The sequence below is a fragment of the Arachis hypogaea genome, chromosome 18 (assembly GCF_003086295.3).
Source record: "Arachis hypogaea cultivar Tifrunner chromosome 18, arahy.Tifrunner.gnm2.J5K5, whole genome shotgun sequence".
Lineage (NCBI taxonomy): Eukaryota > Viridiplantae > Streptophyta > Magnoliopsida > Fabales > Fabaceae > Arachis > Arachis hypogaea.
Window position 1 is genome coordinate 132,372,110 of NC_092053.1, and position 22,625 is coordinate 132,394,734.

A 22,625-nucleotide genomic window follows, 5' to 3' on the forward strand; every position below is an offset into this window, starting at 1 on the left:
ATCTTCGAAATTTAAAACACTACATAAAATATCATCAACCAAATACATATGATCTTATCAAAATCCAAACTCAAGTTAAATAGTAATAAAAGCATATCTAAATATTAAATCCTAACATCATGATTTATCAATCATCAAAATCCGCAAGAACTTGTTGTAAATCTGCTTCGGTCAGATGATCTTCACTTTCATTCACACCCTGTTGAGCAGAAGAATAAGAGATGCAGCATAAAGACCACTACTACCACCGCCACTTTGATATAAATCAGCATCAATTTCACCTAATAAAATAGACATGTTATCATTATATTATAAGCTAGCAACATTCTAAAAAATCATTAGAAACTAAATATACTATCACTCTGTGGTCTCCCACAGAACTTCATTGCCTTTAGCACATAGTTGTCATCATGCAGCTCAAAAAGAGTACTGCAGAGAAAGAGAGAGAGAGAGAGAGAGTTATATATGAATTGAAAAGTTGGGACAAGAAAACATCAAAATGAGATACATGCAGTTGAAGCTTTCTTACCTATTGAAATCAAAATGCACAAGCTGCATATCTTCTAATATTTCCACTTCAACAGTTGCATGAGGACGTGTCTACAGTTTAAAAAAAAAAGTCAGATGTATGAAATCTACCAAAACTCAATACAAGGGTCACAACACTGCGAGATCTCATATATTTCATATAGTTTCAAAATAAGCCGATTGCTACATGCCAAGTAGGGAGTTAACAACAACAAAATATAGAATAAGAATGACTATACAGATGAAGATCCAAGGGGAAAAAATGACATGATTCTACTGAACAAAAAACAAGAGACAGTGCGATGCGGGTATACCTGTACCAGAATAAAAGGTAAAGATACACCACTGGGAGGATTTTCTGAGCTATATAATTGCTCATTTCTTTTTATAAGGTTCTGAATACCTACAAACTTGATTAAACAATACAGGTAGTTAGCACACAGAAACTAAACATAACAGAAATTAAACCATATGTTCACAAATTGCAAATTGGAATTCAATTGAACAGAGGAAGTTCACAAATTAACAATTTGGAATACAATTGAACAGGAGGAAGTTCACAAATTGAACAATAATTGAACAGATTTCAGATTATTTATTTCTTATACAACTGAACAGAGGAAGTTCACAAATTGAATACAATGGAATAACAACAGTTTTCAGATTATTTATTTCTTATACTAACCAACAATTGAACAGAGGAAGTTCACAGAGGAAATTCACAGAGGAAGTTCACAGAAATTGAACAGAAATCAAAGTTCACAAGGAAGTTCACAGAAATTGAACAGAAATCTAAGTTCACAGAGGAAGTTCACAGAGTATCAACTTCATGTTTCTTATACTAAAGAAGATGAGCAGAGGCGAATAACAAAGAAGATGAGCAGAGGACGAGTCACTCACCTGGGGTCGATGGAAGGCTTCTGGTGTTGACTGTTGAGGACCGCGCGACGATGAAGACGATGAGATGGTGTTGATGACCACGCGAAGATGGAAGGCTACTGCCTGCTGGTGTTGAGAAGATGAAGACGATGGAGATGGAGGGCTACTGGGCAGGGAACCAGGCGACGATGGAGGGTTACTGGGGCTGAGGACCAGGCGACGATGGAGATGGAAGGCGACTGGGCGGCTAGGGTTCAGACTTCAGAGGGCGGCTAGGGTTCATTCACCGTGAGATGAATCAGGAATGAATGGGGGTCGGGGGAAGGAGGGGGGGGTTGGGGTGCTCCACGAGTAGGTCGGGTCAGGTTACGGTTTTATTTTTTTTTTAAATAAAAACGACGTCGTTTAGCAGAACCGGTTTTTGGCCGGTTCACCGGTTTTTCAGCGGTTTTTCTGAGTGCGGTTTTTAGAAGAGGACTGGACCGTTTACATCACCAGTTCGCAGTTAAACCGGTCGAACCGACCGGTCCGGTCCGGTTTTCAGAACCTTGATTTTTAGAGTTATTATAACTTTAGATACAATAATATGAGAGTTGGATCGTAATAAAATAATTTCATGCTAGCTTAGCTAGATTCATTTTTATAATAATGCTTTTAAATTAGACTCTATAAGGATAATAAATTGTGAATTAAAAAAACTTCTCATAAGTAATAACATTAAAACAAAAAATATATATAGTGTAAGATCAAAAGAAATATTAATATGGATAAATATTATGGTAAACAGAGAAGTTAGGTGTAGAGTGAAGATTGTTCGTTTTACAATAAAAAAAAAAAAGTATCATCTATAATGCACGATGTTTTTTAAAATTTAAAAATAAAGTATGTTTTTATCTCCAACATTTACGATATTTTTTTAAAAATAATTTTGATGTTTAATTTCATTTAATTTTATTTTTAATAATATTTTTAATAATAAAAGTATCATCTATAATGCACATTGTTTTTAATAATATTTTTTATTCATTCAATTTTATTTTTAATATTTTTAATTTGTGTTAGAATTATTCTTAAAATTTTTTAATTTTGTTTTTAATATTTTCCATGGAGTTAATTTTTAAGAATGATTGTGAATTTGTGACACAAATTAAATATATTAGCTAGGGACAAAATTAAATACAACTGAATGTTAAAAATATTTTTTAAAAAATTACAAATGTTAGAAAAAAATAGAAAAAAAATATTATATAATAAGTAAAATAAAAGAAAATGTAAATTATAGTATTCAATTATAGGTAGGTCAAAATCAAGAAGTACTGTGGAATATATGCGAATGCGACAAAACATTTTAAAACTTAAAAGGTAATTTTGCGAGATAATATTTAAAATGGTTCCTGAAATTTGATCCCGATGCAATTTAGCCTTTAAACTTTCAATTGACTCAAATTGTACTTTAAAATTTTGACCCGCTGCCTCAATTTGGCCCTTTCGACGTTTTCTGTTACCGGAAAGCTAACATGTTACCGGAAAGCTAACATGACAATTTTAAATGACACGTGACACTGTACGGTATGATGTGGCCAAAATTTTTAAGGCATCAATTTAACCCCTCACAATTTGAATATAAAACCTAACGCAACCCCAATTTCCCCAAATCGTAATAGTCTCTCCAAGAGTTGGGGAGCAGCAGCCAAGGCTTAGGTAGTTCTAGCAGAGCTCGTTCGCATGGTGGCATGGGTGAAGAAAAAGATTTGTATAGAGAATTATATTCATTGATTTTGTTCTCCGTATATGCTTATTGATGAATTATATTCATTGTGGTACTTGCTGTTTCAGATAATGGGAAGAAAAGCTAATCCTGATGCTACTTTTTTTGATATTGATATCGTATTATAAGAAGGAAAAACACGTTGAGGTAGAGGAAGTTCCATTTGAAGGTTCTAAGGAAAGGAAGCCATCGAGTGAATTGGATGGTTTGGGTTTGGTAAGGCCTATTCTGGCTAAAGGGACAACCTTCCAATCCAGTGATAATAAAGTTCCATTGGAGATTAAGAAACTGAGCCAACAAAAGAGTAATGCAGAGAATGTCAATAAAAGTATTCTGAAAAAGCCAACAGAGATAAAGTGGACTTGTCTGTGTAAGTTGCACAGCAGGAAAAGCCGCAAAGATATGTGAAATTACCATTATAATTGTATATTTTTGACAATCTTATTTCGGGTGTGTTTGAATTTGCGTTGGAGAAGAGAGAATTGCGTTTGAGTTATTTGAACACTTCATTTTTATGTTTGGCAACGTTTTTATCCTTTAAACGCAGAAGTGATTTCTATCTTCAACCCACGTTTACCAAAAGTTACAATTTCTAGCTTTTCCATTCACCTTTTGATCAAAATCAATTTTACAAAATCAATTTTATAAAAACTTCCGTTTACAAACGGTAATCCAAACACACACTTCATTGTCTTATTAGAGCAACGAGAAACGGAAGTACCTTGTTTAACCTTTTTCCTTTTTGGTGTGTGTGCGCATGCGTGTAGTTTGAAGGGAAGTTTGCACTAATTCATCAATCAGAATTATCATCGGATGCCATTTTGAACCCAACATCATACTTCAAAATTGGAGAAACTACTACAATTTGGGAGAATTGGGGTTGCGCTAGGTTTTATGTTCAAATTGTGAGGGGTTAAATTGATGCCTTGAAAATTTTGGCCACATCATCTAACCGTACAGTGCCACGTGTCATTTAAAATTACCATGTCAGCTTTCCGGTAACGAAAAACGTCGAAAGGGCCAAATTGAGGCACGAGTCAAAATTTTAGGGTACAATTTGAATCAATTAAAAGTTTAAGGACTAAATTGCGTCGGAGGTCAAATTTCAGGAGTCATTTTGAGTATTAACTCGTAATTTTGCATTACAATTAAATCAATTATGTTGTATGGAGTGGTGTGTTGGACAACAAATAATAAATATGAACATAGACAAATACTAAGAGGCAAAAAAAAAAACCCTAAAAAACTGCACATGAGGTAATCATACAAGATTTATGTTAACGGATGATTTCACTACATATATATGATTATAGAAAGTGTATACAAAAAATTAAAATAAAATTTGATATTTAAATACTTTATTATTTTTTAAACAATTTTAAAAATGCATACAAAAAATTAGAACAAAATTTGACAATAGAATTTTATTCATTTTTTCTTAAATTTTGATAATTCATACAAGAAAAAAAAATAAAAAAATACTTGGTGTAGACTACTAAATTTTAAAACTAAAAAGTCTTTTTTTTAAATAATAATTATAAAAAATTATATCAAAATGTGATTTATAAAATTTTTTAAAAATATGTATTTAATATTTAATTATTTTATATCACGTTTAAATTTTTTAAAAATTTATCTATCATTTATATCTTTTAAAATTATTTTGTAGTAATATAAATTTTCAGAGACTATTTTAAATATATAGTTTATCATGCATTAAAAATTTTAGAACAACAAATAAATAAATAAAAAATAATCTACTATATACATACACTTCTAGAAAACCAAGTTCGTCCACGTGTTGTATTAATGGATTCGGTTAATTGTATTCTTCATTATTCCCTTGAAAAGAACTCAACAAAATTAAAGGATCCCTAGTCTACTATTGTTGTATTCATATTTCAAAATTAAAGTGGACTAAAAGAAAAATACCAATCAGACAAAAATTCAAGTCTTGTTTGAATTCCTCTAATTCTAACCAAACTGACTAATTAATAATCACACTTTTGATGCTCCTAATCAGAGTCTTTTATCTATCTCATCACTATAGAAGAAGATAATTAAAGGCAAAAGTTGAAAGCAATAGAACGTGATATTACTATTATTACAATATATATATATACACTACTTCATGCTTAGTGATTAGTCGCATCATAAAGAGAATGAATGAATGAATGTTGAGATACATATCATCACATGAGTTCCCTTATGTGTAGGCTTTAATTAAATTATTAATTTAAAACCATAGTATGTGGCATCACTTTTAGAAGGGCTAGCCTTTATTCACTGTCTTTCAGTTAATTATAATGCTATATCTATGCTGCTCAAAAAGCAAGACATGATATGTTCAAAATTCTAGCCCAGTACAAATCTTATATTTAATTTTATGATATATATAAATTGTTAATTTTTATGATTTTTATTAGAGTAACTTTTTATATGTAAAACTAGGATTTTTATTTTTGATATGCCAATTAAATTTGTGTAATACAGAGAAATGAGATTTTGGCTGTATAATATGTAGATATGGAATTCATAACGGTGTATAATGGACTATATAAGTTACAAAATGAACATTACTCATAATATTCAGAATAACCATCTAAAGTTGATTTTGGGGTTCACCAATGATCGAACTCTTGACCTTTTAAATCTAGAGCTCTAATACCATATCATATACCACTCATCGCAAGAACTTACGCTGATAAAAAAAAGTAACACTAATAATTATATCTCTAATAATCCCTAAACCTCCATTGTACGCATTGTACAGATATTCCATTGGCTCCCCATTCGTTAGTCACATTATACTTTATTTTTTGTCCCTTTCTAAAATCTTTAGTCACAATTTTTTATGATAATGACAATTTTTATATCAATGCATTACACTAAATTAATGTAATATTTCCGTATTACACTCTCTATTTTATAATATCCAAAAAAATTTGTCGTAAAACTACCGTGGGATAGAAATTTATATATTAAATATCATATAATAAAATTTCAAGTTAACAAAAAATTATTTGATATATTTTTTATGGATCAAAATTGGCGGTAATAAAAAAAGTTTATAACATGAAAAAAATATGAGGAGTTAGAATAATATAATTGTGATTGTGGAAATCATGATTGGAATCATGCTTAACATAATTTTAATTTTCTTCCATACCATGTGTGATTATTGAAGTCAAAGTATGGGTTAGCCGCTTAGGTCGTTTTTTCATATAAATAATATAAAAAAAATATATGAACCAACTCCAAATCAGTCAAGAATGGAACAACTTAATTAATTATAAATATAGTAATTAATTTTATTTATTTATGATTTAAAATATGAGTTATTAAATGTTTCATAACATTCAAATTAGGAGGAGATATGTTCAGTATCATTGCAACATGAATCACGGAAATTGATTCAATTAGCTTCCGTCTCTTCACCCTCTTTTCCTCTCTAAATGCTTAAAACATGATAAATCAGAAAATAGATTTAGAATCATCCAATTTACAAAGAAAAGAAACATCCTAATGCCTAGCATAAGTACTATCTACATAAAGATTTTAGATTTATCCAGAGACATTTGGCTAGTTTTTTGTTGGAACCATCTTTAGTTGCTAGCATTATTGATAATATAATTCATAAATAATTATTAGATACACGTAGGATTTTGTTTCATGGACGCAAATAACCTTTCTAGTTAAGGAAGTATATTAGCAATGAAGTTGAGGAACACATAAGCTAAGCGTGGTGATTTAAAACTTAAAAAGTCAGAAATATATATAGTCACTTTATTATTATTATTAAAGTGATTCTTATATTATCTTTGAGGAGAGGCACACATACATACACAAGTGTCATTGTCAAAAAAAGATTATTGGATTTTAGAAGATTATATTTGATCAAAAAGCAAATATATGTATAGGGCATATAGGCCCCCATAACTAGCTAGTTAGTCTTCTTAAAATTGCTTTTTGCTGTTATGTATATACGTTGCAATGATGTTATTCTTGTTTTATGGTAATGGAAAATGAATGAATGAGTGATCATATATCATTGGTCGGCAAGGTGGTGCCGCACTTTTGCTAATTAATAACATTTCTGTATCGGTTTCTGTAGCTTTTTTTTTTTTCCTTCTATTAGTTATTAAGTAGGTTTGGTTGAATTTTCTATTTCTTTTAGTTTTTACAAATATATTATTTATATTTTCCGATTTACATAAATAGTATCAATTATATTTGATAAAATAAAAATAAAATTATTTTAAATAAACACAAATTATAACAATAATTGATGACAACTCTCAGATTCGTTAGCACTGCCTTTTTTTTTCATTTTTGTTTTTCTCTGTTTTTTTTTTTTTTTTTTTTTTTGTTCTTTTGTTCTCTTGGGGTGGATGTGTGAATTTTGGCAATTTAGAATTAGGATTAGGTTAAAATGGATATCAATATAATAGCATAAGGAAGAACAATTTTGTATTAATAGGAACGAATTCAAAAATAAATTTTGATTTTTTTAGATTTTGTATGTTAAAAAAAAAAATTAGAGTTTCATTCAAGAAGTTGAAAATAGTGATAAAAGAATAATTTTAGAATTTAACATACTGTTTAATGGAATGAATAAAAAAATGAACAATTATTGGGTATTTAATTTTTTTGTGAGCAATTTTATCCGCACTTGAACATTTTTCTCACTTTTTTTTTCTCTCATAGTTTTTACTTTGATTCTTCACATAATCTAACTCATTTTAATTTTTGCTTTTACAGAAAGAGATAGAAATAGAAAAGATAAAAAGAAATATTCAATGAAAGCTCAATGAAAAAAAGGTTAAGACGACTCTCAATAGAAAAATATACGCCAAAGATACGTTGGAAAATTCAGTTATGAGTAATGTTACACATTCAAATCTTTTTATAAACTAAGTTCAATCAAACTAAACGATAAGACTTTGAATAATACTAATTATAACCGATTTTTGTTATGTTAAGCCAATTTAATTAAATTTAATTAATAAAAAAACTTAAATGCGTAATATTATTCTTCGGTCAATTGTAAATTGTCCTTGCAACATTTGATTTTGCCAAATGTACAACTCCGATTTTATGATATCGTTTGTGATTGTACCATGATCTTTTCTTCCTTTGGCACCAAGCAGTAGTTGTAGTTGCACATATTCAGCCACGTTCATGACTGATACTTATTTTCTTTTCTTATTGATTATCATCTTATAATACTTTTGTCTTCTTGGGTTGACCATACTTTCTTTCCATCTATGCTTTGCTGTTCAATCTTGGGCTCATAAGATCTTCTTTGATTTGGGCCTACATCAATTAAACACACACATCAAACTACAAATGTCAAGAACCAACTTGAGTTGGTCGAGTGGTCAACCACTCGTCTGTTTAAATAAGTGTCGGGAGTTCGAATCTCGCCTTGTTCATGCAGCAATTTATTGGCCAGCAGCAGACTCTTAAATGGAGTTCAGATCCGCGACAGATTAGTCCTTGACCTGTCGGATTGGAAAATACCATGGAAAACAAAAAAAAAAAACTACAAATGTCAAGAGTTCGAGACTCGCATTGTGCATACAACAACCCATTAACCAGCAACACTCTTAAATGGAGTTTAGATTTGTGACGGATTAGTCTTTCGCCATCCAGAGTAGAAGATACCGTGAGAAAGAAAAAAAAAATACTATTCAACCACTTATAACTTAGCATTTTAGTGCTTCTCAAGATTTAATCCCTTCCATGTATATAACTTTGAAGTATCTTACGCAGAGTTGACTCACTTATAAAGTCAACTACTCTTTGAACCTCCAATAATATATATAATGGTGTCTAGTACTAAGGCCCTTTAATTTCATTTTCAATTATTCTTGCTATATTTTCCACATGATAATAATGAAGCAAGATAATTATAGCGGCAATATGAGTGGCATGGATTTCCTTAAGTTCTGTATGTGTTCAATTAAATTTGTCAAAAGAAGAAGAATTCATGAGTTCTTAATAAACTTTACTATACTTTGAATTATTTGATTTAATAAGGTTGACAATTCACTCGTTGCATGTCCATAATGTATAGTTACTTATTGACCACCTTTTCTTCTTCTTTATTGAGATCAACCATCTTATTATGTCGATTAGATATTTTAAAACATATCTTTGACAAAAATTAGTTGCTCCAACTTCAAATATTAATATCATAGAGCAGCCACTACCAACAGGGTTCGTTTGCATATGCCGTACTATTAAGTAAAACCATACATTGTTTTTTTCAAAAACAAATAAAATTAAAATAATTATTGTCATAGGTTGCGTTTGTTTACAGAGACAGGACATTAAGATAGGGACACAGAGACACAAAATTGTGTTTGGCAAAGGAGACATGGACAGAGACAATGTGTGACACTGAATTAGTGTATTTTGTATCCATCCTGACAGGAAAGACACGGAGACACTAACAAAGGACACAACTTATTTTTTATTTTTTCTTTCATTATTTTTGTTAATTTTTCATAATTATATTTTTTATTATTATATTTTTCATCTCAAATTTTTTGAATGAAAAAAATTATAATAAATTGGATTTTCGTAATTTGTTCTAGTTTATCACCAAATAGAATACAAGAACACAAAATTTTGTGTCTCTATCTATCAGTGTCTTGTCTTGTCTTATTCTCAGTGTCTTGTCCTGTCCTGTTTTTGAAAACAAATGCGGCCTAAGTGATTGTCCTAAAATAAAAATGGATACATATGTGTTCACTCTTGACTTTATATTATTTGTGGTTTTAAACAAAGTATCACCAAATTCTTGTACTAAAAACCAATTTTAGTGTTCGAATTTTGTATTGTGTATGCAGTAGATTTTTAAATGAAGCTTAGATTTGCGATAAATTAATCCTTACCCTATTAAATTGAAAAATATCGTGAAAAAAAAAATTTGTGCTAGATCATTCTCGCATAAATGGGACCGCAAATTCGAAAAACACTCCAAATTCGTGATGCTAATAAACGATGAATTCATAACAAAATAAAATTATCTTAAATCTTGGTTCTAAAGTCTAAGTATGATTGTGGCACAAAATAAAATAGTCATCATAAATCTTTACTTTAAATGACAATTTTAGTGACAGGTGAATGGTAATATGGTATTACTCACGTATAGTAGGTCCCTTCGAATAACATATTAGGTTTTAAACTTTCTTTTATTTATACAAAAATATTATTGTTTTTTAACATTGTAACTTTGTTTATGTGTTGCTAGCTAGTTATTATTATCAGGAAACTGTAAATTATCGATGAACTTTTTATTATCGATGGATTTTATCCGTCACTAAAAGCTTCGTGAAAATGATAAATTTATAAAATTAGATCAAATTAATTTAAAATTGAAGGGCAGTCAATTAAGATTGGTATATGTGCCTTGTGATGTTATTTAATGTGTTATATCAGCAAATTATAATATCATCAACAACAGAAATCATTGAAGGACGGTTATTATCAACTTAAAATTTTTGAAGAACGAATTTGATTAAAAAATTTTTTGAAAATTAATTTAAAAAATCAATAATAATTTTTTAGGGATTAATTTGACTATTTACTTAATAATTATTTATATATCTCTTTTTAATTAAAAATGGTGTTTGGCCAAGAAGACCTTATTAGATGAGAAAAAATGTTAGTTACAAGATGTAAATGACAATGCTGAAGTTGAATATTGAAATTCAAACCACAAGAAAATAGCCAAAACCAAAGGAATGTATGTAATTATGTATGGAAGAAGATTGTTGAGGATAGGACTTTGTTTTCTTTTGGAAGTAACAAAAATGGAAATTCTAAGTGTTTTTAATAAAAATTTAAATATTATTTCATGAAAATTTTTATTTTAATAAACGGTTAAACTATTTGGAGCTAAACTCTAAATTCAATTTAAGGTGATCATATTATTTGATTATCCTAAACACACTAAAACCTTTTATTATTTCAATATCAATATTAAGTTAATATTAATACTGTACTACTATTTAATTATCCATCCTAGTAACCATAATATAACAAGAGAATTCAGAAAAAAAATAGATGATGAAGAGAGGATATTTAATGGGTTATAAGGATATTAGGGGATGGAATCTAATGAATAATGATGATGGCTGGGTAGTGATATGTCACACTCTTTCGGGTATCATCCTGCAAGGGTCGGTGCCAAAACATATCTAAGAAATTCCCTTCACATATATATGCCTATAATTTTGTACATTAATTCAAAAATGCAACTATCCATCTATTAGTCGTTTGGATCATAAGTCCATTGTAAAAGCATCATGTAATTGATAAGAGAGTCAATGTTGTGTAACGTTGATAGAGACAACTTTCGGTGTTCCAACTATATATATGTTAAATCTATAGTTCTACACTGTCTGTTATACTATAATTCGGTTTTTATTATATATTGATAGTTATAATCTATGATTGAAAGGATACTGACACGAATATGAAATATGATATAATATAAAATATGCGGACATAAAAATTTTAAATTTTTATAGAATACGAAAAACGAGATATGTATAAAATATAAAATGTTTTAAAATAAATTTTAATGATATTTTGATATTTTATTGATATTAAAATATAAATTAATTTTTTAATTAATTTTAATTTTTTAATTATATAAAATATTTTTAAAAATATTTTTATTTTTCCATGTTACTTCATGTCCATCAAAAACCCATCACCACCATGGCATTATTTCTCATAAAAAACAAAATCTCCAATACCCAATTAACCCTCCTTAATTTTTTTGGAAGTTGAGTACACTCCCATTATTATACAAAGTCGTATGTATTTTGAGAAACGGTAATACTAGGTAATACTAGAATCTTTTAAATTACCGACGGATTTTTGTGATAGATTTTAATTAACGAGTTATTGATGGATTTTAATATTACTAATGGAATTAATGACAGATAATTTCTGACAATAAAAATAGTGTCGGTAATAGTTAGTGGCAAATTTTTCATCCATTGCGAATTAGTGACAAAAATTAGTGATAAAACTTTTACAAGACTCGTTCCTAATCTAAATCCAGAATCCAATTATTCTAGAACGATAGTGACGGATATAATTAATCGATATAATTGCATTAATAATTTAAAATTATCTTATTTATCTTAATATCTATAATTCTATGTATATAACATCTACAATAATTACACACTTATTTATCTAGAATAAAAAAAAATTTAGACGGTTTTAAACTTATTTTCTGTTAACTCCCAAGCATTTTTGTTTGAGTAATTATCATCACCTCAAAAGAAATGAACAACCCTTTCAACTATCCCTTTTTGGGCATCTTGAAAATATCATATAATAGATAAGGAGGTTGTCGTGGACAGAATAATCATGTGTATACGATTTAGGGCTTGTTAATTAGGGGGCTTCTAATTTTTTTTTTTTTTTGAATTTTTTAAGAATTTTTAAAAATTAAAAGTAATTTTATGGTTAGATATTTCATGTAAAAAGATATTTTTATCTATCAATTATATTTGAATATAATAATATAAAAATATTTTTTGTTTATTTATTATATAAAAAATATATTTTTTAAAATATTTTAAAAAAATATATATAAATTATAACTTCTCAAAAAAAATATTTATTATTTTTTTAGTATTTTTATTTTTATTATTAAAAATTTGTCAAACACATTAAAAAAATATTTTTTATTAAATTTTTTTTATTAATATAATGACACCGAAACAATTACTTAATAAATTCAAATGATCCGCTTCTAATTAATTAAGTTTAATACATGTTTTCTACATTATTTTTCATGTTATATGTTTTGTTCTAAATTTTCCAATTTGGTTTTGGTATCCCATCATCATTGTCGAACATTCGACTATGAAATATCATGATCAATTTCATTACGTTCTTGAATCTTGACACACGTTCATGGCATCATCCCTCACTTTGAATTTAGGATCTGCATTTGCAAACAAAATTACCAATTATTAGTTTTGGATGGATAGAAATTTCCATTTACTTTTATTTCATATGAATATAACTTAAATGGTAAAATCAACATTCAATTTAAAATAAAATAATGGGTAGTTATATATATGTCTTAAACAATTTCGTAGCTAAATTTGATTAGGATGTGTAGTAGGTACACCAATATATAAAAGAATATGGTGTTTCTTTGTTTTACGTGAAAAAGAAAACTTGTTGTTAATGGTCGGATCCATAATTATTGTATTTAATGACGTAAAATGAATGTAATACTACATAATCTGTTGATTGAAGAGTTTGAACTTTAAACTTCGTCATAAACTCATAGCATTATTGAGGTTGACGTAAAATGAATTATTTGCAAATATATTTATTTTTCAATTCATATTAGAGCCTATTTAATTTAATTTATAGTGAAGTTACCTCTAACTCTTAACAAGATTATTATTTTTACGTATTTATTTATCATATTTAGGGATGTCAACGGGGTAGAACGGGGGCGGGGCAGGCCTCCCTGCTCCCATCCCCGCCCCAGATTTATTCCCCATCCCCATCCTTATTCTCCACTGTGGGAGAATATTGCTCCCCATCCCCATTTTCTACAGGGCTCTATTCTCTGTGGGGACCCCATTCCCTATCTCTCTAATAATTTTGACTAATTATTAATTTTCATAGTAGAACTAAAAGTATCCATCCTATATAAAAACAGCAAGATTTTATACAAAAAATCCAAACATCAAGATGGTGACTTTCAAAATGACACAGTGGGAGACATCATGGTGAGCCAGAGCACAGAGCAGTGGACGAGGGTCGAGGTAGGGGACACGGCATCAGAGAGGAGAATGGACACGACGACAAAATTGTGGAAAGGAACGCCACGAATATAGAGAACGACACAGTGAGGGTAATGGAACGGTGAGGGATGACAATGCAGTGAGACGAGAGAGAGTGGTGAAGGGGTGACTGCAGAGAGGTTGGATGGAGTATGGATGACGTTAGAGATCCATGAACCAAAGAAGGGTTATGCAAATAAGGATTAGGAGAAATAAACTATTAAGGACAATTAAGTAAATTTGAATTTCGGATTAGCGGGGACAGGGTGGGATCCCTGCTCGGGTCTCAGCGCCTGCTTCGGGGGAATTTCGTCCCTCGTCCCCATCTCTGCGAAAAAAATTTTTCACAGTCGGATCTCTATTTGGGGCAATCCCCGCAGGGATAGATTCTCGCATCTCGGGGATTTTTGCCATCTCTAATCATATTTATCATATTTTGTTGTTGCATGTATAAAGTGAAATTTAAAATTTTAATACTTATTTAAACCACCACAAAACCAATCTAAATTAATTTGAAGAGACTCTTTCTTTTTCTTTAGAAAAAATAATTTTCATACATTAAAAATTTTGATTAAAAAATTGTTTAAACATAAGATAATAACATCAAGGAACTTAAACAGCAGCAACAGCAATAGCAATAACAACAATAACAAGGGTAAAATATTTTTTTCTCTTAATATTTTTTATTTTTTAAAAAATACTTCTAATGTTTAATTTTATCTCTAACGTTTTGATTTTTTTTTATTTTGTCTTGAATGTTTTTTATTTATGTCAAAATTATTTCTGAAAATTTTTTAATTTTGTCCCTAACATTTTACATGGAGATAACATCTAGGGTTAATTTTGATATAAATTAAAACGCTAAAGATAATTTTGAAAAAAATCGCAAACGTTAGAGACAAAATAAAAATATACTTTACCCTAATATTATTATTATTATTATTATTTCAAAATTTGTATTCAAATAATATAACGACAGGATATTATCAAAGTTTTGCTTGTTCATAATCTTACCAAATGGGTAGTTAAGATCTACTTTTGAGTGAAATTAAACAAATAATAATTAGAGCATGGATCGATATTATTAGTGGGGTCTTCAAAGTCTTGAGAGTAATACAAAATTCAAATTAAGTAGGGCTTATTATTAAGCACGGCAGAAAGAAAAAGACGGCAATATATAGAGTTTTATATATTCATTCATGATATTATGATGGTACAATGAATGAATGAATGAATGTAATAATGCATATCTATCTTTTTTCCAAGGGAATATTTGCGATGCAATATCCAAAAGCATTGGAACCATTCGATGTGACCAACCATTATTGGACCAGCCACCCTCCAAATACTCTTGACTCTTGCAGTACAAAATTCTAGATTTTCATTTTTTTTTTAATCTCAATCATGCTATATTTGGTTTTCAAACATGAATAGGAACTCTAAAATTAACCATCAATTTATTACAGTATAAAGATATATATTTGGTATTGAAAAAAAATTAATTATGTTATTTTGGTGACTGTTATAATAAAAACATTTAATTATCTATTATATCATATTTAATTATTATGTTGTGAAAATATGTGAATTATTTTAATGATTAATTATTTCGTAAAAACAACCTGTAAAATAATATGTATAAATATATTCAAATACTTGATAATTATTTTGGTAGTAGATTTTTAATGTTCATGAAATATTATTATTTTTTTTTTGGTAGTCGACTTTTACTCTAGTTAGGTATTGATGAATATGTATACTTTTCTAGAAATAGGTTTAACTTGTACTAAGGATAGTAGGATACTATTCCTTAGACTATGGAGTCTCTGGCAGACGTGTTTGATTTGTTGAGTTTATTTTAGATTTAATTATTTTGTAGGTTTTATAATTTGATCAAACTTATTTTTAATTAGATATTTATGGTTTAAAAATTTATAATTAAGGCTTTATATTAGATAAAAAATTGTAAATTTTTTTTAATAATTATATTTTGTATTTTGTTTTTTTGTTTAATAAAATTTTAAAAATAGAAAATAAAAAACAAACAACACAATAGAAATTAAGTGTGTTTAATTATAATTATGTTAAGTATATATTAAAATTAGTTACTAATATAAAATAAATATTAAATATATATATATATATATATATATATAATGATTTATAGTTAATTTTTTATATGTACATAATTCGTAAAAGTATAATACACGAGAAATATATTGTCAATTCGCAAGGGATATATTATCAAATTTCAATATTTTTTGTTTTTTGGAGTCAGGGTGAGAAATTAAAAATTTTGTAACATCATAGATAGATAACACTTTCAGTATCAAAGTATGGTTTAAGATCACCCTAACTCTATTTTCAATATCCTGTTAAACATACACCATTCTATTTTCAATATGGAGTAAAGTATCAACTCGATTCTTGTTCATTTTTCAAAATGACAAGATGATCCTTAACCAAAAATACGTTCTATTACGGTCTCTGATTCTGTATTTCGTCTGTCAACCCGGTTTTTCTGTTAGTTTTTTGGCGAAAATTCGACGGAAATTGCTGACGTATCAGGTTAAAAAATGGACAGAAATCTAGTTGTCTCTAAATTTAAATTTGTTAGGAGTTTATTTGTCCGTATTATTCTTTAAACAATATTTTTTAATTATTTTTTATTCATTATATTAATGTTCTTTTTTTAATAAATAAGTACAAACTAATTAATAAATTATTCAAATTTAAAAATATCATTTATTATGAAACCAAATAAATAATTTTTAAATATAATTTTAAATATATAAATAATAAACATTAAAATTTAGTTAATACATTAATAATAATAATCCTACGATATACTATTAGTATTATGATCTAGCTAATTTTTACAATAAAGTGAAAACTAATGAACACATTATTTAATATATAGTAAAATTTTTTTTACTAATAACAAATTTAATTTTTATCTCTTTAAACTAAATTAATAATTCTATTTGATATCTTTACACTAAAATATACTATGAGTAGGCTATTAATACTAAATGAAATAAAATATAATAGAGTTATTAATTTAGTTTAAAGAGATAAAAAATTAAATTTGTTACTAGTAAAAAAAAGTTTACTATATATCAAATAATGTGTTCATTAGTTATAATACTAATAGTATATCATAGGGTTATTATTATTAATGTATTAACTGAATTTTAATGTTTATTATTTATATATTTAAAATTTATTTATTTGGTTTCATAATAAATGATATTTTTAAATTTGAATAACTTATTAATTAGTTTGTACTTTTTTATTAAAAAAAGAATATTAATATAATGAATAAAAATATAATTAAAAATATTGTTTAAAGAATAATAAGGATAAATAAACCCCTAACCAATTTAAATTTAGAAACAATTAGATCCCTGTCTATTTTTTAACCTGACACGTTAGCAATTTCCGTTAAGTTTTTGCCGGAAAACTGACAGAAGGACCGAGTTGACAGACGGAGTACAGGGTCAGGGACCGTAATGAAACGTGTTTTTGGTTAAGGATCGTCTTGTCATTTTGAGAAATGGACAGGAACCGGGTTGGTATTTTTTTTTTTTTGGTTTCCCACGGTATCCCCCAACCCGACAGGTCAAGGACTAATCCGTCGCGGTACTGAGCTCCATTTAAGGGTTTGCCGCTGGCCAATAGGTTGCTGCATGCACAAGGCGACCGGGTTGGTATTTTACTCTCCAATATGTGGGTGTTTCACACACTGGTCTGCTGTCAAAAAAATAATTAAAAAAAAAAGGAAAAGGAAAGAAAGAAGAAATCCCGTACAGTTAGACATTTAATGGGCCAAGAATATTCTTATGGAGTGGGTTTGATTTTGGGCTTTTACCAATGTAAAAAAAAATACTGAAAAAATTATGAAAAATAAAACCAAAAGAAATTAGATAAAAGACACCTCTTTCTGGTCAAGATGTCCAAATCCATCTAAACGATTATAAAAAAAAAAAAAAAAACATAAAGTTGCAACATTATATAGGTGAATGATTCGGTGGTCCTCACTTGTTTTTTCACCAATTGTGGTGAAAACTTAAATCAACGGTTAGATCATTATTAAATTTGATCCAACGGTGGGTTATATTTTGTCAATTATAATCAATTTTTTTTTTTGCAATTAATGGTATATGAACTACGGCCCAATAGAATTTGTTATTTTCATAAAAAAATTTGCTGAATCCTAAATTTCACCCACACAAAATTAAATTTCATAATTTTCAACTAGTTAAACACACAATTATCTCCCTTCGTCAACATCAACATCAACATCATTATCTTCTTCTTCACCACTTTAATATTAGTTCTGTTGATGTTCAACTATACATCTCCTAAGTTTCATATTTTACACCCTTACAAGCTTATTTCTTTATCAAATTTACGGTGTATATCTTATCTCTCAATCTCTGCGAGGAAGCAATCTGAATCTCAATGTCTAATGAGGTAGGTTTTTCATCAATCTGAAACCCTAAGTCACACTCTTAGGATTAATTTTGATAGATTTCTTGCATCATGCCATCAAATGCCTAGTCTAAATTAATTTGTTCATGTAGGATTATGTAGATGAAACCAATAATGTTGACGGGTTTTACGGAAATTTGGAGAATCCCTTGAGAAACGGTAATGAGCTCCTGGACGACGATATCTTCATGGATGCTAACTTGGCAAATGCAGAAGTTGGTGCTTCTGAACCCAATGAAGGTGCCCATTTTGATCAATTGGATGAATCTTATAAGATTGATGGGTGGGAGGACATAGGAAAGACTGAGTTCTTGAATATTGTAGATGTTGATATAAAAAGATATCATTTCAGTGATCTAGGAGTGGCTTTTGATTTCTACAATGCATTTGCCAAGTCAAGGGGATTTAGTGGTCGAAAAAGTAAGACGCGAAAGCACAATGGGATAATCAATCGACAGAATTTTGTTTGTTGTCGCGAGGGCTTCCGACAAAAAAAGCCAGATAATATGCATACCAGAAAACAAGAGCCTAGAGCTGAAACTAGATGTGGCTGTAAGGCAAAGGTTCAGGTGTCGTTTGACGCTGTTAGTGGTCGCTGGATTGTTTCAAAATTTTCTGATTTGCATAATCACGACCTTCTTCCTCCAATTTTTACTGCAATGCTTCCTGGTCACAGGAAAATACCTGCTGCAGACATTGAGCAAATAAATATAATGAGGAAGGGTGGATTAGGCACTGCACATATTTTTGCAGCACTCTCAAGCCAATCTGGTGGTCACCACAATGTTCCCTTTTTGCCCAGGGACTTGTACAATCAAGTCGCACAACAACGTCGACGGTTGAAGGGTGATGCTAGTGCGGCTCTTCAATTTTTGAGGAAGATGAAGTCCATTGATCCTGTCATGGTTATAAGATATGAGGTTGATAGGTTTCACTCGATAAAGAATTTATTTTGGTGTGATGGAATAAGCCAAATGGATTATCAATTGTTTGGTGATGTATTGGCTTTTGACGCTACTTACAAGAAGAACAAATATCATTGTCCGCTTGTCGTTTTTTCGGGTGTTAATAACCATAACCGCACAGTTGTCTTTGCAGCCGCTCTTGTGTGTGATGAGTCGGAGCAAACATATATTTGGTTGTTAAAAAGTTTGCTGGAAGCAATGAAGGGGAAGGCCCCAATTTCAGTTATCACAGATGGTGCCCTTTCAATGAAAAATGCAATCGAAAAAGTTTTTCCTAATGCACATCATCGCCTATGTGCTTGGCACCTTATTCGCAATGCCACGAGTAATGTAGGTAATCCTAGGTTCACATCGCAGTTTAAGAAGTGCATGCTGGGTGATTACGAGGTTGGTGTATTCCGTAGTAAGTGGGATCGGATGGTTGAAGAGTTTGATGTGCAAGACAAGCAATGGATAATTGATATGTATGATAACCGTCATAGTTGGGCAACAGCACATATCCGTGGGAAGTTCTTTGCTGGGTTTAGGACCACTTCTCGATGTGAGGGGTTGCACTCAGTTATTGCAAAGTATGTCAAGTCCAGGTATAATTTAAGAGATTTTGTAGAGCACTTTGATAGATGTGTTGCCTACATTCGTTTCAAAGATAGTCTAGCAGACTTTGAATGTGCACATGGAGTACCTGTGATGCAAACTCATTTATTGTCATTGGAGAAGTCTGCAGCTAATTTATATACAAGAGAGGTATTTTTTCTATTTCGCCCTATTATTATAAGGTCTGGTTCAATGAAAGTGTTAGATTGCATTGATGTTGGTTCTTATATGTTATACACGGTGGTTAAGTATGGTAGTCCTAACGATACATGGCAAGTATCTTTCTGTGATTTACCAATGGAGTTTACTTGCTCCTGTATGAGGATGGAGTCATTTGGCATTCCTTGCGAACACATTCTATCTGTTTTAGTTACACTTGACATTTGTGAATTGCCAAAATGTTTAGTTCTAGATAGGTGGACCAAAAATGTGAAACAACAAATACAAGATACAAGGGGGTTCACTTGGGATTGCTTAAAGTCTACCCAATACTGGTGTTTGATGGACTGGTTTAGATTGGTGGCTACACTATCAGCAGGTAAAGATGATAGGTTCAGGAGCATGAGGGATTGGGCAATAAACACAGTGGATAAAATGAAAGCTGATGATATTGCTAGTACAATTGCTTCTAGTAGTGCAATTCCTGCCACTCATACAGATCCTCGTGACCCCCCAATTCGTAGAAGAGCTAAGGATCGTGCCGGACAACGGTGTAGTATATGCCGGGAGCTCGGACATAACAAAACTACATGTCCAGATCGGAGTAAGTATGATAGGGATTCACATGAACGGCATAGTCTACCTACAGATGATGATGCATATGAGGCTATGTGGGATGAGGAAGAAGACTTCATTTACGAGGAAGATGAAGGTGAATGTGCGGTAAATTCTAGTTCTGAATCTAGCAGAGATCAAGTGAGACATTTCTCAACTTTGATATTTTATTTACTGGCTACTTTGGGATTTTTCATGTGTTGCTCATAAATTTTGTGTTATTTCAGGATATGGAGATAGATGACTCTAATTATGAATTTGGAAATGAGGACGATGGAGTCAATGAAATTAATTAGTCCTATATTATTTTTGTTTCATTTAATTTGTAATGTGTATTACGTATTATTTACTTGTTCCAGCTCAAATTACCTTTGATTTAACCTTTAGTTTTTTTGTCTTTTTGAAATATGGATATCTTCTATTTAAATACAACACAAATGTGGAAAACTAATCCTGTCTAATTTGGTGTATATTGGGTTTAAGTTCTAACTTTTAATTATGTCTAATTGATTTTGTGTAGTTACTGATTACCAATTTTAGGCTACATTGATGAAAGATGAAAGATGAAAGCTGGGAATAAATATGGTGTTTATGTTAAAATTTGAGGGATTTTTTCATCTTGTCTTTTGTTTTGGGTAATAGTGTTTCATAAGTCTGAATGCTTGGATCTTATATTACTCTTCATATAATAACAAGGATATTCAAATTCATGCACTAGTAATGTTATGTAATTTAGTTGGTGGTAGATCATACAATGGCAAAACTCAATCCTTTTAACTTCAATTCATTCATTAGTTATGCTATGCAAGTTAGTTAGTGATAGATCATACAAAGACAACAATGGACTCTTTTAAATCCATTATTCTAAGTTGTCTACTATTTTGTGATTATATTTCTATTTTAAAGTGCTACTTTTTCACTAGTGTGAGACACAAGAGACTTACAAAAATACATCCTATTAGTAAAAAATAGTCACTCAATTTTTTTAATTCATCTTAATTTTTGAGAAATTGGGATGAGTTAATTATTTTATCACACATTGAAGTCTCTAAAAATAGAAGAAAATAATGTAAAATAGTCCTTTGTTATCCTCTATCATCATCTTTGTGACTATTTCTATGACAGGTTTCTTTTTATGTTAATAACATAGTGCTTTAAACTATGTGCTCTCATTTCATTGTTCTTTAATGATGAGAAGATTTTTAGTTATTAGTTCAATTCTAATATTTTTTGCACCTTGCAGCAAGATTGCTATGTGCATCAGTTTAATTCAATGTGAAAATGAGTAAAAAATAATTTAAATATGATTAAAATAGTTTAAATCATAAGCATGGATAATTATCTTATCCATAAGCAAAATAAACATTTTGGAACTTAAATTCAAATATCCAAGTTAATAACCATATGATAGAAATATTTTTGCACTCAAATTCAAATATCTAGTTAATTTTTTGCCACAACCGCATTCCACCATCGATCTGTGCTTATTTGAACGTCTCGCTTCCTTTCGTTGCTCTCAGATAATACAAGCTTCAAGGTGCTACTCATGCGGACCTTCTCATCCTTGAGCTACATGTTCACCAAATTGGCACTTTAATAATACAATGATTATAAGTAGAGCTAAGACAACTCAAGGTGTGTACCCTTACCACTCCAAGGACAGATGGGGTGAAGTGAGATTCCATATTCAGCCATTGCATAACCCAACAAGCAGAATTTTCACTGTGTCAGATTGTTAAAAGTTTGATTAAAACCTCAATGGAAGGATGTGCATTGACAAGA

The 22,625-nt window shown here is 29.7% G+C and overlaps 1 protein-coding gene and 1 long non-coding RNA gene across 2 annotated transcripts; one reads left to right on the forward strand and one right to left on the reverse strand.

Annotated features, from left to right (window-relative positions):
- Nucleotide 1: 1 nt before the first annotated feature.
- LOC112772031 (uncharacterized) lies at nucleotides 2-1,711 on the reverse strand. The gene is made up of 4 exons (XR_003187311.3): nucleotides 1,429-1,711; nucleotides 843-938; nucleotides 530-600; nucleotides 2-429 (listed from the first exon to the last, which is right to left on the reverse strand). It is a non-coding gene; the product is annotated as an uncharacterized lncRNA (long non-coding RNA).
- Nucleotides 1,712-18,480: 16,769 nt separating this feature from the next.
- LOC112770590 (protein FAR1-RELATED SEQUENCE 5-like) lies at nucleotides 18,481-21,139 on the forward strand. Its single transcript, XM_025814925.1, has 3 exons — nucleotides 18,481-18,492; nucleotides 18,603-20,984; nucleotides 21,071-21,139. Exons 1-3 carry the CDS (start codon nucleotides 18,481-18,483, stop codon nucleotides 21,137-21,139), a joined length of 2,463 nt encoding a protein of 820 aa, XP_025670710.1.
- The last annotated feature ends 1,486 nt before the right edge of the window (nucleotides 21,140-22,625 follow it).

Bases quoted from the DNA above. Each gene is read 5' to 3' on its own strand.
- LOC112770590 (XM_025814925.1), top strand. The intron at 20,985-21,070 runs GTGAGACATTTC...GTGTTATTTCAG, and splicing joins CTGAATCTAGCAGAGATCAA to GATATGGAGATAGATGACTC.